The sequence below is a fragment of the Bacillus rossius genome, chromosome 6, assembly GCF_032445375.1.
Source record: "Bacillus rossius redtenbacheri isolate Brsri chromosome 6, Brsri_v3, whole genome shotgun sequence".
In the NCBI taxonomy this organism is placed as follows: Eukaryota; Metazoa; Arthropoda; class Insecta; order Phasmatodea; family Bacillidae; genus Bacillus; species Bacillus rossius.
Window position 1 is genome coordinate 28,898,829 of NC_086334.1, and position 14,745 is coordinate 28,913,573.

Here is a 14,745-nt window from a genome sequence, read left to right on the forward strand (position 1 = left end):
TACATGATGATAATAATTAAAAAAAACTGCTCGGTTCTCAAGAATTTACAGGAAAGCCAGTTATCAATAACTTGGAAAATAACTTTTAAAAAGTTATTCATTTAGAACATTCATGTAGCAACGTGATTTAAAATTAATAAATGTATATGTTATACAAACTATACGAAAGGCATCAATCGCATAAATTAGAGGTATATATTTACTACAACCTCATTTTATAACACTGTTTAAGATGGATTCATAAAGCCACGACGAACATGGCACAACAAATCCTATTATACGTCGTACATCGTTCCAGCACGACAGAGTTAACAACGTAGGTTTACAATACCACGACAACATTAACACATCAAACTCTAATATGACCGTCGGCGAATCTTCTCATGCCAAATGGAGTATTAGAATACGCTGAAAACAGTTTAGGCCCTAGACGAATCTTTGACTTCCCGATGATAATTGAAGTTCATGATAATATAACATTTAGTATTTTCTGGCACGAAGTGATTTAAGTTTATTTTAGATACAAAGAAGCCCGATATTTATGTGTTAATAAAGGACAGAAAAAAATAATTCCGATATTAGCAATGCAAATAATTAAAAATAAACGTAATGAACAGTTGAAGGCACACTACAAATGTGAAAGTGGACCCAAACGTAAAAGAAAATTTCCTTTTTCAGCAGAAATATTTTAGGTAAATATTTTTCAGTTTATTTTTTCTAATGTTTCCGTTATTCTTTCCGTTGTGCGGCACGACACGACGAATTTAGAAATAGAATCTCCTTCTTGAGGATTGTCGGAGTACGTACAGGTATTTTGTAGTGTTGACGCCACGGCGACATTGTATTTCATTGGCTACAGAGCGAATCGGGCATGTTGTGGCACTGTGACTCCAACTTTATCAGTCTACCAGCAACGCATGTAATTATGCTGCCCAGAACGTTATACATTACTATATTCTAGGAAACAGGCTTGCTGGAGTCTGTAACACGGAAGTAATTGTGTGGCCGGGAAGGAAGCTACTGGAGTAATCTAATCGTGACAATTTCCTGCAGAGGAGATCTGTGTTCGATGTTTCAGTCTTCACTGCCACAGTGAGCTACAGAGATGCATCAGGCGGTGACAGTTATACTCTCGTTAATTTTTACAACTGTGCGAGGACAGAAACCTGGCTCCATACGTAAGTTGCCACGCCGAATTATCATTGTAGTATTTTCTGAAATAGTGCAATAATACGGAAATGATTTAAAAAATACATATGTAATATTTTAATTAAAATAATTGCGTCATTTCACTCTAGTGAATTCCAAATGATCTGAACATTTTTTTTTCAATTATTGCTTACAGTTTTCTTTCAGTCAAAAAAACAAGCGTCACAATATGAAAACACGTGTACGATTATATCGACGGCTGGACATGATGTACCAAAGTCAGGGTTTAATTGAATTTTGTGTTCGTTGGCAGAAATGACTGCAAGAAGTAGATTTAAACATGTTTAAATTAGCTGTAATGCGTTATAGTACTGTAGAGACCGGTCCACACGCAACGTTTTGAGGAACGATCTACCTGCGCAGTTAAAACTACGACCACACACTCTCAGCACTTAGCACGAAACAGTCATGGAGGAATTGTGACTTTGGTCAAGTTTTTTATTCTGAAATATGTCAGAAAACGACGTTCGATGTGGTGCAGGCACTGGCTGCTTAAGAGAAAACAATTTCCTCATGTAAGGTTACTTCATGAATTGTAAGGCGAAACTGAAGATTGGCACAATGTCTTACGTATGTACGTCCGTACATAAACTTATTTACTAAAGTAAGTGGATCCATACGTCGAACGGCAAAGTTACCGGTATAAGAAAATCAATTTCTGCCAATGACAGTCTGACTGCAACGTCAAGGTTCCTTGCAAACTGGCAGGAGCTACAAGGATTTGGAATTTCTGCTATTATGTCTAAACAATCTCCAAGAACACTAATTCCTGAAACGTGTTCAACCTCCTATAGAGTTATACGCAAGGATTACTTTAAAGTGTTTGCCACGTGATCTACCTCCTCGTATTTCTCTACCAATATTTAGTATGCCTGCCCTTTATTATCACTATCATCACTGTTCTCTTTACTTTTAACTATCGACAAACAAGGGTAACTTTTACATTATTCATTAAACTCTATAAAATTAACTTTAGTGTACTGACGAAGGTTAGCTATTTTAACTATCTTTAAAAACAATACAATAAGAATGTTGTTTAGTTGAGCCACCCTGAACGAAAGCTGCTGTCTAAATAGAACGGAAGACGGAGCGACTGTCCACGCACACATCAGACTTACCTGGGCAATTATCTGAGGTTTGAGCTAGTTTGCTCGTTCTTTTGTCTCCGTGATCCGTCTTTGCTCAAGACTGCGGCACAGTTCGTAAAACTACGCAGTTTTCCTGTCCACACGCTACGTCTCGCCCGCAACTTTAACTGCGCAGGTAGATCGTTGCCCAAAACGTTGCGTGTGGACCGGTCTTGGTGCGTGTACACTGTAATTGTTATTTTGAAAATGAAAAAAAAATATATTTATGTCAGATTACAGATATTTGAACATTTGTACACTGACATAAAAAAAACCGTATCACTACAAAATAGTGTTCGCAGTAATACTGGGTTCGGATTCTTGCCCGGGAATTTATGCTTTGTGTTGGCCCAATACCTACATACAATAGTTATAGTTATCTGTAAACGGTTCACTGAATATATTTCCAGTATTAACTGCGCACATTAATAAGCACAATAAAACAGGGGAGTCCCATTATTAAATACTCGATTAACTTTTCATGGTTAAAAAAAAATTTGATTGAATGAAACATAAATTAAAATATAAAATTATGCGGCAATTTTCGTAATAAATACTATGCAAACACAACCATAGTCATGTGATGTACAAAGTTGAAATATCTTTCTTGACTCCAGGGGCGCAACAACAGGGGGGGGGGAAGGGTATTTTGCCCACCCCCCCCTTCTGAAACCTTGAAGTGGGGGTAAACGGCGGCAAAGAAAATGCTGTGTAATCAATTTTTATATAATAAAACTGCTTAAATAGCACCATTTTCTACCTTGAAATGCAAATTTTCTCGGAGGAGGACCACCCCCCGCTACAATAGGGGGGGATCGAAGATTCTTTATAAAAAGGTATATTGCCCCCCATTTGGAAATTAAGTTGTTGCGCCCCTGCTTGTAGTGTCACAAACTATTTCTTGGTAACTTGTTTCCAAAGGAAACTTTTGTAAAAGTACACACACACACATAATTTGTTTCTGTGTGCGCTCGTCCTTCCCAGAGGCAGCGCCGGCATGTCGCAAGGAAGTGCGCACCTACAGCTACGCCTACAACGACTTCTACCGCATCGACGAGGCGGGCGGGCTCGACGGGCCCGGGAACGTCTCCCTGCAGGTGTACGTGCAGGCGGTCAGCGACGCGCACGTGCTGCTCTCTACAGTCCCCTTCCCGAAGCCCGCCGAGCCGGTGTACGAGATCGTGCTGGGCGGCGGCCGCAACACCTTCTCCGAGGTGCGGCGCTCGCGGCGCACCAGCACCGCGGCCGCGGTGGCCACCTCCGACCTGCTGTCGGCCGCCGAGCTCAGGGGCTTCTGGGTGCGGCTGCGCCCCTCAGGCATGCTGGAGGTGGGCGAGCGGGGCAGCGACCTGCCCTTCCTCTTCTGGAAGGACCCGCACCCGCTCAGGATACGCTACTTCAGCTTCAGCACGTGGACCGGCGTCGCGGGCAAGTTCCTCTTCGACTGCCCGGCGCCGGGGGACCGTGAGTTCCGCTCTTTGCACTCCGTTTGGTGGTTCCTGCGACGGGGAACGTTGATTTCAATTGACGCCATGGTGTACCTATGGCACTGCTTATTTACACTGTTCGCCGTAGAAACCTAAGAACAGACAACATAGATTAAAACACAAGCACACTTAGAACAAGCCCAAATAAGCTGCTGTCAAATATTACATGTCTTCGCTGTAATATATTTTCTGAATTAATTCCCTGCGCTGTAGGGGCTTACTCAGGATGGATGTGAGAGCAAACAATGGGCAAAGAGTTTGTTTCCCCACTCAACTCACTCCCCAAATGAAATTCTGTGTACGCTCCTGTTGAACTGTTTAAGGGACAAGTCCAAACATAACAAAAGAAAGCACAAAACTAGACAGAAAAAGATTCTATTTAAATTAATGCAAATACAGTCCTACACCGTCATTGCCAAACTTGATTCGCTGTTTACTTACACGAGTTTTGCAGCTGATGGAGCAGAAACGTCCGAGCCCGTACCAACTAAGCAAACAACGTTGGAAAGACTGCGCAGCGACTTGCTGACCAACTACGACCCCTACTCTCGACCAGTGCTGCACGAGGACCACTACACCACTGTCTACGTGCGCTTCGCTTCCCGCCACATACAACTGGTGAGAGCACAGTGGCTGCCCAGTTCCACCGTAGGTTTCCTGCTACAGCTATCTTGATCCACTTTCTTTCTTGATCTATACTACAATGAACGACTGGACACCGAGGGACGGATAGTGATCACTTGCGGCACCATTAGAGTTCAAGCGTGGTCTACCACCAGAAACCGGTTTGATCGTGTTTCGACCACATTTTCTGTTGCACTATGGTGTTTTGAGCGCTGAACAAAGATCTTTGGGAACTTCGAAAAGAATCGCCACGCGCGGCGGTTAATGGACAATTATCTCGGATCGACAATGCGTGAGCAGACATGTCCGAAATTTTTACGGACATTATGCATGTTAATTTAATCAGACATTAAAATTAGAGCCCTTTTTTAAATTTAAGATCATTCGTAAGACAGGTATCAAAACTGCTTACTTATTCTAATGTTACAGCCACTTCTCACGTGAAATACCTTATTTTAAGTGTTTGTTTAATGCTTTCATAAGGTTTTTAAATTTTGTGATAATTACTTTCTAAATTAAATAGAGGATTTTTTAGTCAAAACCTTTTAAAATTTCAGACTATTTTGATTTATATTAACGTTTAGACAACGAAATGTATTTTCAGTCGTTATTCAAATTGAGTCAGCGCCCGCGCGTGTTGCTATCTTGTGTGATTAGCATTAATCATTGGCTAGCCGTGTCGCAATCAATTGTAGCGACTTCATATCGTTCCTTCCGCCAATATAAATGCACATAACATTTCTTCTTCACTGCTGCTACCTGGAAATTTATGAACTCCAGTTCACGCGAGAGACTATGGCATAGTCTCAGTGTATATGCTGGCGCAACTTTTAGAGGAACGATTCACAGATCATTTTTGGGCTAAGATCATTGGATAGCCGACTGAAGAGCAGAATGGTGTAACTGTCCATAAGATGTGAAACAATGAGATGAAGCTGTTATGGAACACGTGGGTGTGGGCACGGGAGTACCCAGAGAAAACCCACCGACGCGTCGGTACGTAACGAACATCCGCAGGAAACTCAGAAATCGGCCAGGAGTGAACGAGGTCTACCTTACAATAGTGATTGTTTTACAGATCAACTGTAAGTAAAGTTAATAATTTTTTTTAACTAACTAATGCAACGAATTTAATATTTAGTTGTGCTAAATGCAAATACACCCCACAAAAGGTGTAAATTACTAAGGGGTGTATTGCTAGTAGTGTGGCAACTACACGAAAATTGAAATTTGGTTTTTAGTGCAATGTCAAAATGTACACATAATTTAGTTAAGTGGATAACTGTGGCAACTGATCATTGCAGGATGAGAAGAGAGGTTTACTATCCACTCACGGAAGAATGTCAATGGTAAGCTATCATATACGTTCTTTGAATGATTCTTGCAATGGGAAAGATTGTTTTAAAACACGGTGTTGGACATACACCATTGCTAAGTTACACATTGTGACAGAATATTTGTTTAATTTCATCGTTGGGTTCGCATGTTTATTGTCGCTGTGTCGTCCAGGGTATTTTGTTTGTCTGTATTTACTGTTCTGTTCGCAACTGTCTCGTCGACAGTCTACTGGGTTCGTCTGTGTTATGATATTGTTCTGATTAGTTCCTTCCACGGAGATCTCTGCGTTGTCTATGCGTTTGATATTTGACAACGGCTGATTTCGTCTGGTTTTATGTGTGTGTGTGTGTTCGTGTATTCATATTTTGTTTATTACGTTCTTCATATTTTCTCTATGACACACAGTGTAAACTAGCAATGGCGTATGTTTGGCTCCTGGTGAAACTACAATCTCTCAAGTGTCGCAAACGTTATTTCATCTTAATACATTAAATAATAATTCATTTGACGGTCCTCGACTTTTATTTGTGAAATTTTTGACATAGGTCTACATCATTTATCAATAGTGGACGAGATTGAGAAAATGCTTTACGGATAACATAAAACTAAGGTTCCGTGCGGCAGTCTAAGCATTCATCCACTCACGACTGAAGCGGAATATAATCCGAATATTTGCATGCATGGTGAGCGTAGAGTTGATGGCAGCTGGACTTGCTCAAGGCAAGTTTCTTCGACGACATGGACATTAGAGGCAAGCCTACACAGAGCAGGTAAATTGGGGAAGAACTCGACCATGACATGTAGTGAGGAACCATTCCAGCAATTGCTTGTAGTGGCTGTGGGAAACCAAGGTAAACCTAATTTAGGATGGCTGTACTGGAATTATAAACCTGATTCTCCCAAATGCAGAAAAATCTACAAAACACCCAAACTCAATAAAAACAAAGTTATAGCCTACAAACTTGGGAATTGCTTTAACTGTTCATATTTGGGCTGAGAATTCGCCGCCACGAGTAAAAGACGAAAAATAGGTATTTTACTAAACATTATTATGGGTACGGTGCGCAGTAATCTAACTCGTTCTATATTTGTACTGACTACGTTTTAACCACTGTGCTACCTTGCTTATTGACGTGTAAACATCTTAGCTCTCGGCATACAGCATTGTAGGAATAATTTCGTGAACGGAATGGTAGGGTGGTTGGAACGGAAATTAAATAAAAAATTCTATATTAAAATTCGTGTCTGAGTTTCGTATTATAAGTTTATTTGCAACATGAGAACACACAAATTGTCTCGTTACCGAGGTCAGATTTTACTCATCACTGGCGGGTACTGAAAGACTAGCTCACATTTTTTTTTCTTACCTGGAGAGAAATTGTCGGGAATTGCGATCATTTACCTAACACTATAGAATGTGATAATGATTTGTGGCGAGAGAGCGGGGTTAACAATAGTAAAGTACAGCATACGCCCTTTCTAAATTATTTAGTTGTTCAGAACAAAGATATGATCCACTGTCGGCATAATGTAAGAACGACCAACATTTTTTTTATGCATAGTGTTGGTAATGATTTTAAACAATATTTGCGTTAGCTTTATGCTTTCCTTGCAGAACTGGATCGATGAGAAGATTGTATGGGATCCTGAGAATTACGACAACATTTCCGTACTCAACCTTGCAAGTCATGAAGTGTGGCTTCCTGAAATTGTGCTTTATAAGTAAGTATTGAAAATAATATAATCGTATGTTCAAACTACGCTGGAATTTAAGCTGCATATTTAAAAGATAGGACCATTAGGATCTTCGGAGGGCACACTTGCTAAATCACCACGGTCAAGTGACGAGAGAACAGTTTTGGTTCGCGCTCAACCTTCGGCATTGCTCGTGATATATGAGCACCGAGTTGACATCTACGACCTGATAATGACGAGCAGCGTGCGAGGGCTACTTCACAAAAAATATTTTTGTATACGGTTCACCGGCAAGCAACGTATTTTTTTTTAACTTACTAAACGAACTTAATTTGTAAGTGCGTTAAACACCACAGAAGTTGTGAATTACTTAGACTGTTACTAATAGCGTTTCAATCCACTATTGCATTGTTCAATGCATAAATGTATGACCCTAAATTTTATTTTATAAGACCAGTGCCACAGTCGCTCTATATGATGTTTTACTCGGAGTATTGTCTTTAGGTGTCCACCTGGCTAAAAAAAAAATGCTCTCAATAGTTTGAAAAACATGGTTATTTCATTCAGAAAAATTTAGTGAACATGTATTCAATCCATTTTCGCTCTTAAAAAAAAAATTCAGACTACTTGGAATGCTTCTTTGAACTAGAAGCAGCATGGACAAATTGTGATCTATATATACCACGTGTACAACCTACGCACTTTTGGTTCCCCAACATTAGAGAGATTATTTTCCAACCGACATTAAAACATATTATTTATGTGGATTTCGCCCGTGCTATAGTTTCGAAGGGAAAAAAAAATTACCATTAGTATCCTTTTATCAACACATAAGGCATCTAGTGCGTGGCAACAATGTTAATAGGCAATAGGAAATAAACTTCTAGCGCCTGCGGCATTGTCAACACACACTTCGTACGTGTACTGCACGTTGTATCTAACCCCCTCCAACGCATTTGATTCTAAATTGGACTTTTAGTAAGGATCCATTAATGTTTTTGATAATGTAATTTAGCCTATAGCCTTCCTCGATAAATGTACTATCCAACACTGAAATATTTTTTTTCAAATCGGACCAGTGGTTCCTAAGATTAGCGCGTTCAAACAAACAAACAAACAAACAAACAAACAAACTCTTCAGCTTTATAATATTAGTATAGATTTACAATGAACCAAAAAAAAAACCGAAGATGCACGATCGGAGGTTTGGCTCTCTCGTCTGTGAGAAGAATGTTTCCCGGCAGCGGACGCGCCGGCAGTGACGGGATGTCACGCAGGGGTTGGCGGGGCCGCGTGTTGCAGCGCCGCGGGCCACGGCGCCGACGTGCTGGGAGAGGCAGGGCTGGCGGTGGGCGCGGACGGGCGGGCGCGCTGGGCGCCCCAGGCGCGCCTGCGCTCCTGGTGCCGGCTGGACCTGCGGCGCTGGCCGCGCGACGAGCACAGCTGCGACCTGCGGCTCGGCTTCTGGGCGCAGCAGCAGCCGCGGCTGCTGCTGCAGCTGGACAACACCACCGAGGTGCGGCCACGCCACGACCCACTAACAACAACAACATTACACCGACGTGGCTTCACAACATGGATCACACACACAAGCAGGGGCGTAGCCGGAGGGGGGGGGGGTTAGGGGTTCAACCCCCCCTCCTTAGCACAAATCTTTAATTAATTTCTCATTCATCACTCAAACAAATTTCATATTAAAATTAATAAAATTTTACCATTAAAATATTTAAATTTTTAGTACCGAAAACTGCTAAAATAGCACTATTTTACACCTTAAAATCCACAATTTCCCGGGGGAGGACCACCGAACCCCCCGCTTTAATACGGGGGGGGGGGGGGGTCATGGTTCCTTAACACCCCCCATACACAAATCCTGGCTACGCCACTGCACACAAGCGGCAGGAATTGTGTTTACAAGTATGTAGTCTGTGTTTAATGCCCGTTTGCGCACATGTTTCTGCAAGCAAGTCTTACATTCAAATTTGACATGTGTGTTTAATGTATTTAATAGTATTTACAATATAGGGATGGATAACAAAGATGAATTCATAAATACACGGTTGAACAAACCAATTTCAGTTGATGTCAAATGTTACTTACTTGGTAAATGCAGATAATTCCGTGGAAGGAATGTAGACAGAAAAAAAAATTTGAGCGGAACTTTTAGTACTCGCCTGTGATGTGTAAACATTTAACCTTCGTAACGAGCTAATTCATGTGTTCTCAAGTGGTTTATGCTACAAATAAACTTATATTATTACACTCGGACACGAAATTTAAAATATAATAAAATAGCTTGATGAATGTACTGATCAACAAAATATTCCCTGAAGTACATACCAAAATTTCTAGACACGAATCACACGCTAACTTTCTGCGCCCACTGCGAGAATGCGCTATCTGAATCGTAAACATTACTCGCCACCATCGTCCGCAGATAGCAGCACGATACAATCGGAAATTTTAAGCTATTAGAAACGGTTCCAGTTCCTAAACCCCTGCTATGGACCTGATTTCCGATAAGTTAAGGGATTTTACTTAAATACTTTCTATGTAGTTAAAATACATTAAACGGTTAATCATATAAATTTATCGTACACGTTAGAAGTTATAATAATATGGTATTACTAAAATATGAACCTGTAACATTTTAAAGCACATATTATAACACTAAGTTTATGTTTATATATTTGTTTTTGCTTAAAAGACTGAAACGAGTCTGTAAATAATTGCTACAAACAACATCCTTATTGAGCTGATACAACATTATTATTATATAATATTATATCAAATGTTATTAAAAAGTAATAAAATATATTGCAAGTGACGATATTAGAGCCATATTCCTTGCTTGGGATCAATAAACGCGCGCTCTACCACTGTGCTACCGATTCTGTTAACATATTGTAAGGAGAATATGTATTATAATCACTGCAATGCCAGATCTATTAGATATTTTAAAACTTGAGATTACTTTTTACCATGAATATTTCGGTTTACCAAATATATTCCGGGGTAGTTTTTCCATCATAAAGTTTAATTTTGCATACTAATACGTAATACGTACCCTAATGTTTACGAAAGTGACTATGTACGGATTTATGATTCTACACGTGGTTCTGCCATCTTTGTGTCTCATTACCATTCATCAACTTCCGTTCCATTTTCATGAAATTACTCCTACCAAATGCCGTATACCGAGAGTTAAGATGTTAACACATCAGAAATGACAACACGGACAAGCACATTAGGATGAAAGCGACGGGACAGTTGCAACAATGACAATAAATACAGCAGAGGTGCCCCCCCCCCCCCCAAACACTATGACTCACCCCCCCTAACCTAATGATGCGCACTCCCCCCCCCCCCCCCGAAATTTTTTATTCCATTTTCTCAATGATTTACTCAATTATTTTATAATATTATACTTTTTTAGTATTATATTTTATCACATTTTGCATTAATTAAAACTGAATTTCTAATAATAATTTTGGTCATATCAGGTAATATTTCCATCCTGAACCGACAGATGCCAAACTGCTTTTGTTGAAGAAAGTGCGGGGTTGCCAATTTGATTTACAAGATCACTTTCAATTATCAAAGCACCAGAAACGAATTTTCACATTAGAAGCTATAATTATGTAAATAATATATACATTTTTCTCGTCTTTTAACCCCCCCCCCTGAAATTTTAATGACGCAGTCTGCGTCGTTACCCCCCCCCCCCCCTTGTGGGCACCCCTGAATACAGGAAAACAACTTCGGGCAACACAGCGACGCACAGAAGAACCCAGTGACGAAACTAAACTGACAATCTGTACGACACGAAAACGACAGCACGGTGAACTCAATATACTTTCTTTAACGAATTTTTTTCTTTACTTTGTGTATATTTGTATATAGTAAATTTATAGAATCTTTTCCTTACATTTTACGTTTTTTGGCTCTGCAGTTTTTTTCCGGATTAAATTCCTTTGACGAAATTCTCATTTTTCTTCAAAAATTTTATATTTTATATCAGCTGATATATATTCTTGTTTCCCCCTCCCCCTTAGCTAATTCCTGGAGTTTTTCTGTGACAACCAGAAGCAATTGATTATGTTCAAGAGGACACGTTTGTCGTTTCAGGTATCTGAGCAGAGAACTGGCTCCCAGTGGGAAGTAGTGGACCTCAATTCGCACATTGTGTGGGGCACGGAGATTTGGGCTGATGGACAGTCCGAGTACGAGACGGAGTTGAATCAGGAGCCAACCCCCAATCTCATCATACAGATACGACTACGGAGACGTGAAGAGTCATACACTGTCATTCTTACAGCACCTTTCATTGGTAAGATAGTAAGAAATAAATTTTTACAGACTTCGTCGGAACGAGAAATATTGGCACAATTTTTTTATATTGTAAGAGTTTGTTCTAACTGGTTTTGGTACAATGTTCGAAAATTATTTAAGTGACCATAATGTATTTTAAACTACCTATGCTAATTCATACTTTTTTTTTTCAAATATTTATTCATAACCTTATCAAAATATGGAGCTTGCTGAAATCATTTACAGTATTATGTCATGATTGCTAGCGCAGTTGACCTGAGTGATTTAGATTATTTAGGCATTTACGATGCACCACGTGGTACGGGGTCCTATCTTCACGATCGTGAAATATTAAGCCGGGTTTATTCATGGCTCACTTGGTCATGTATCACTGTCCAAAGGTCTTGTCGATTTTTATCCTGTTAGCTGTCCGTCACGTTCAAACGAGAAGCCAGCTGGTGATGAGACCTGGTGATAGAGCGGTGTCGGAATGCACATGGTTGGATAAACGGAGTCACCCCGAGAAAAGGTAACGCCGGCAGCGTACTTCTGCGTTTTCCACGATATAAAGGGTTTTTTTTTTTTTTTTTTCCATGGCAGGAGACAGCGAGTGGTTTTGCCGGCTGACCGCCAGCACCTCTAGTGGCAGATATTCTTAAGAGAACAGTTATTTAAAATTATCCTTGACAAGCGCGTCTTAAAGTACGTCAACCATATTTATTGACATAGTTGTAATAATACGTACCACGGTCGTAGCCAGAATGTGTGGGATAGGGGGGCCAAATAATGAAGCTATAACAAGAATACATTTTTGATAGGTCTGTTTTTGGGGTTTTAAGATAGATAGGGGTATGAAATAATCCCCATAGCCCCTCCCCGTTCACAGAAAAACGGCTGGTCCGGTGTTTCATCCTCTGAAAAGTTTTCAAAAGATGATGCTTTAATACGGATTTTTGGCTATTTGATGACCTTTTTTTCAAAACGCGACACTTACAAACGGTAAGTCCTTACACTATGTACTACTGCTTTTGATCGTGTCCTAATATGTTGACGACACTCGTTAGGCCGCACAGGCCGTTATGTCCGGTCGTCGCCTCGCAAGAGCGTGAGCGCGGCCATGAACACGCTCGGTGCCGGGCGAGCACAACGTGGTGCTGCCGTATAATTATTGTAACAGTTGTCTCTTTCATTCATACTATTTCTGCTCTTAATTAGTTATTTATCGTTCTAATTTACATCTGGTCAACTACACCGGATGCAAAAGCTATTTTCATTCCAGCACTCAGCGATCTGCGCGGCCTTCAACATTACCAATCCATTCATTCATTCTCTCTCTCTCTCTCTCTCTCTCTCTCTCTCTCTCTCTCTCTGTATGTGTGCGTGCGTGTATGTGTTATTGTGGTGAGCGCTATAAATCTCGGTCATTACAAGATTAAGTTTAGTTAAGTGCGTAAATTACCATTAAGTAAACGAAATATGTAAATATGGAAGTGTAAAAAAACGCTTAAGGTCAAAAAGGTATAGGTAGAGTTACATTCAATTAAGTGAATGTTTTAATGCACTTCATTTGATTTTTTTTTATTATTGTGAAATGTAGTAATATGAAAAACTTTGTTTCAGTCATCAATGCGATCACGTTTCTGTCGTTCTGGATGTCTCCAAATAATTTTGCCAAGACCATATTTGTGTGCTTGGCATTGGTGATTTCCTCCATGGTCGCAGCAATTTTAACAGACGTTATTCCAACGCATCCTTCGCACACGCCATTCATCGGTAAGAAACTGTCGGTACTTTAAATAAATGTAAATATGGTTGGAAGTTTAGTGAAGCTGTTAACTAAAATCGCAATATTTTTTTTCGTTTCAGTTTTAGTGTATAGTAGGAGCATGATCGCGGCGCTCGTCTCGCTCCTGTTAACAGTGACAACAATTTGTCTGAGTCGATACAACCATGTCCGACCACTGCCCGGCATACTATACAAGCACATCACTTCTGAATACGTCTGCACAATTCTCTTCCTACCGAGGACCACGAGTGAGGTAGGTAGTTAACTGCGTGTCATGTTCACTTAGTAACTACTGTATTTCAAGAGATCACACTGTAGTTATGTAATATAATAGGTTTTTTTAACTTCTAAAATTAGTTTTATTGAATCCCACGAGGTGGAATTACGGAACTCAAACATTTATATGATATAATTTACATATTATTATTTTTTATTGTCTATTTTAAGGGCAAAATTGGTGTTTATATGGTAGTCAGTTTGGTGGAACCATTATAGTGGATCCAAAATCACGACCAAGATTCCTTAAGCCTTAAGCCTGTTTCAGTACCTAAGTACTTAATTATTCTACCCCTGTTTAAACATGATATTAATGATGAATTCTAATTATTTTCAGATCAATACAAAGTACAGTCAGCTGGATGAGACTCGTCAAAATAATCAAGCTGCTAGAATAACACGCGACGATATTCAGCTTCAGTGGAGACTTCTCGCGGTTTACTTAGATCGCATCTGCAGCATCTTGTTTTGTGTCTTTATTGGAATTGTTTTCGCCACTTGTTAAACATTTTATATTTATTCACTAGAAATAGTTTACCATCGGCAATTTGAACAAAATCACTAAACATAAATTTAAAAAAATTATATGTTTTGATGATTTTAGTCTTATTTATAGCAAAATTTATAGTAGTAAATAAATAAGAAAAAGTGAATTTGTCTCATTGATGTCAATATTTTTAATATATATATATAATTCAAAGATATGGAAAAAAAACTGACAAGAGCCATCACAGAATCGAGGTATTGATCTGCCTTTTGTACAGAATGTTTGGAAATTGCTGGGCATAAATTTATTGTATGGTAGGGGATGCCAAAGAAGCTATTTTTGTTAAGGAACATATGTCCGTATACCAAACCCTGCAAAGTTACAGGTGCGAATAGTAACGCGCCA

At 39.7% G+C, this 14,745-nt stretch overlaps 1 protein-coding gene across 1 annotated transcript; it reads left to right on the plus strand.

The window, feature by feature from the left end:
- Positions 1–1,067: 1,067 nt before the first annotated feature.
- Positions 1,068–14,506, plus strand: LOC134532946 (acetylcholine receptor subunit alpha-like). The gene is made up of 10 exons (XM_063370020.1): positions 1,068–1,178; positions 3,321–3,800; positions 4,278–4,441; positions 5,752–5,796; positions 7,401–7,507; positions 8,783–8,996; positions 11,609–11,810; positions 13,412–13,564; positions 13,658–13,830; positions 14,191–14,506. The coding sequence occupies exons 1-10, from the start codon at positions 1,106–1,108 to the stop codon at positions 14,356–14,358; spliced, it is 1,779 nt and encodes a 592-aa protein (XP_063226090.1). The 5' UTR covers positions 1,068–1,105; the 3' UTR covers positions 14,359–14,506.
- The last annotated feature ends 239 nt before the right edge of the window (positions 14,507–14,745 follow it).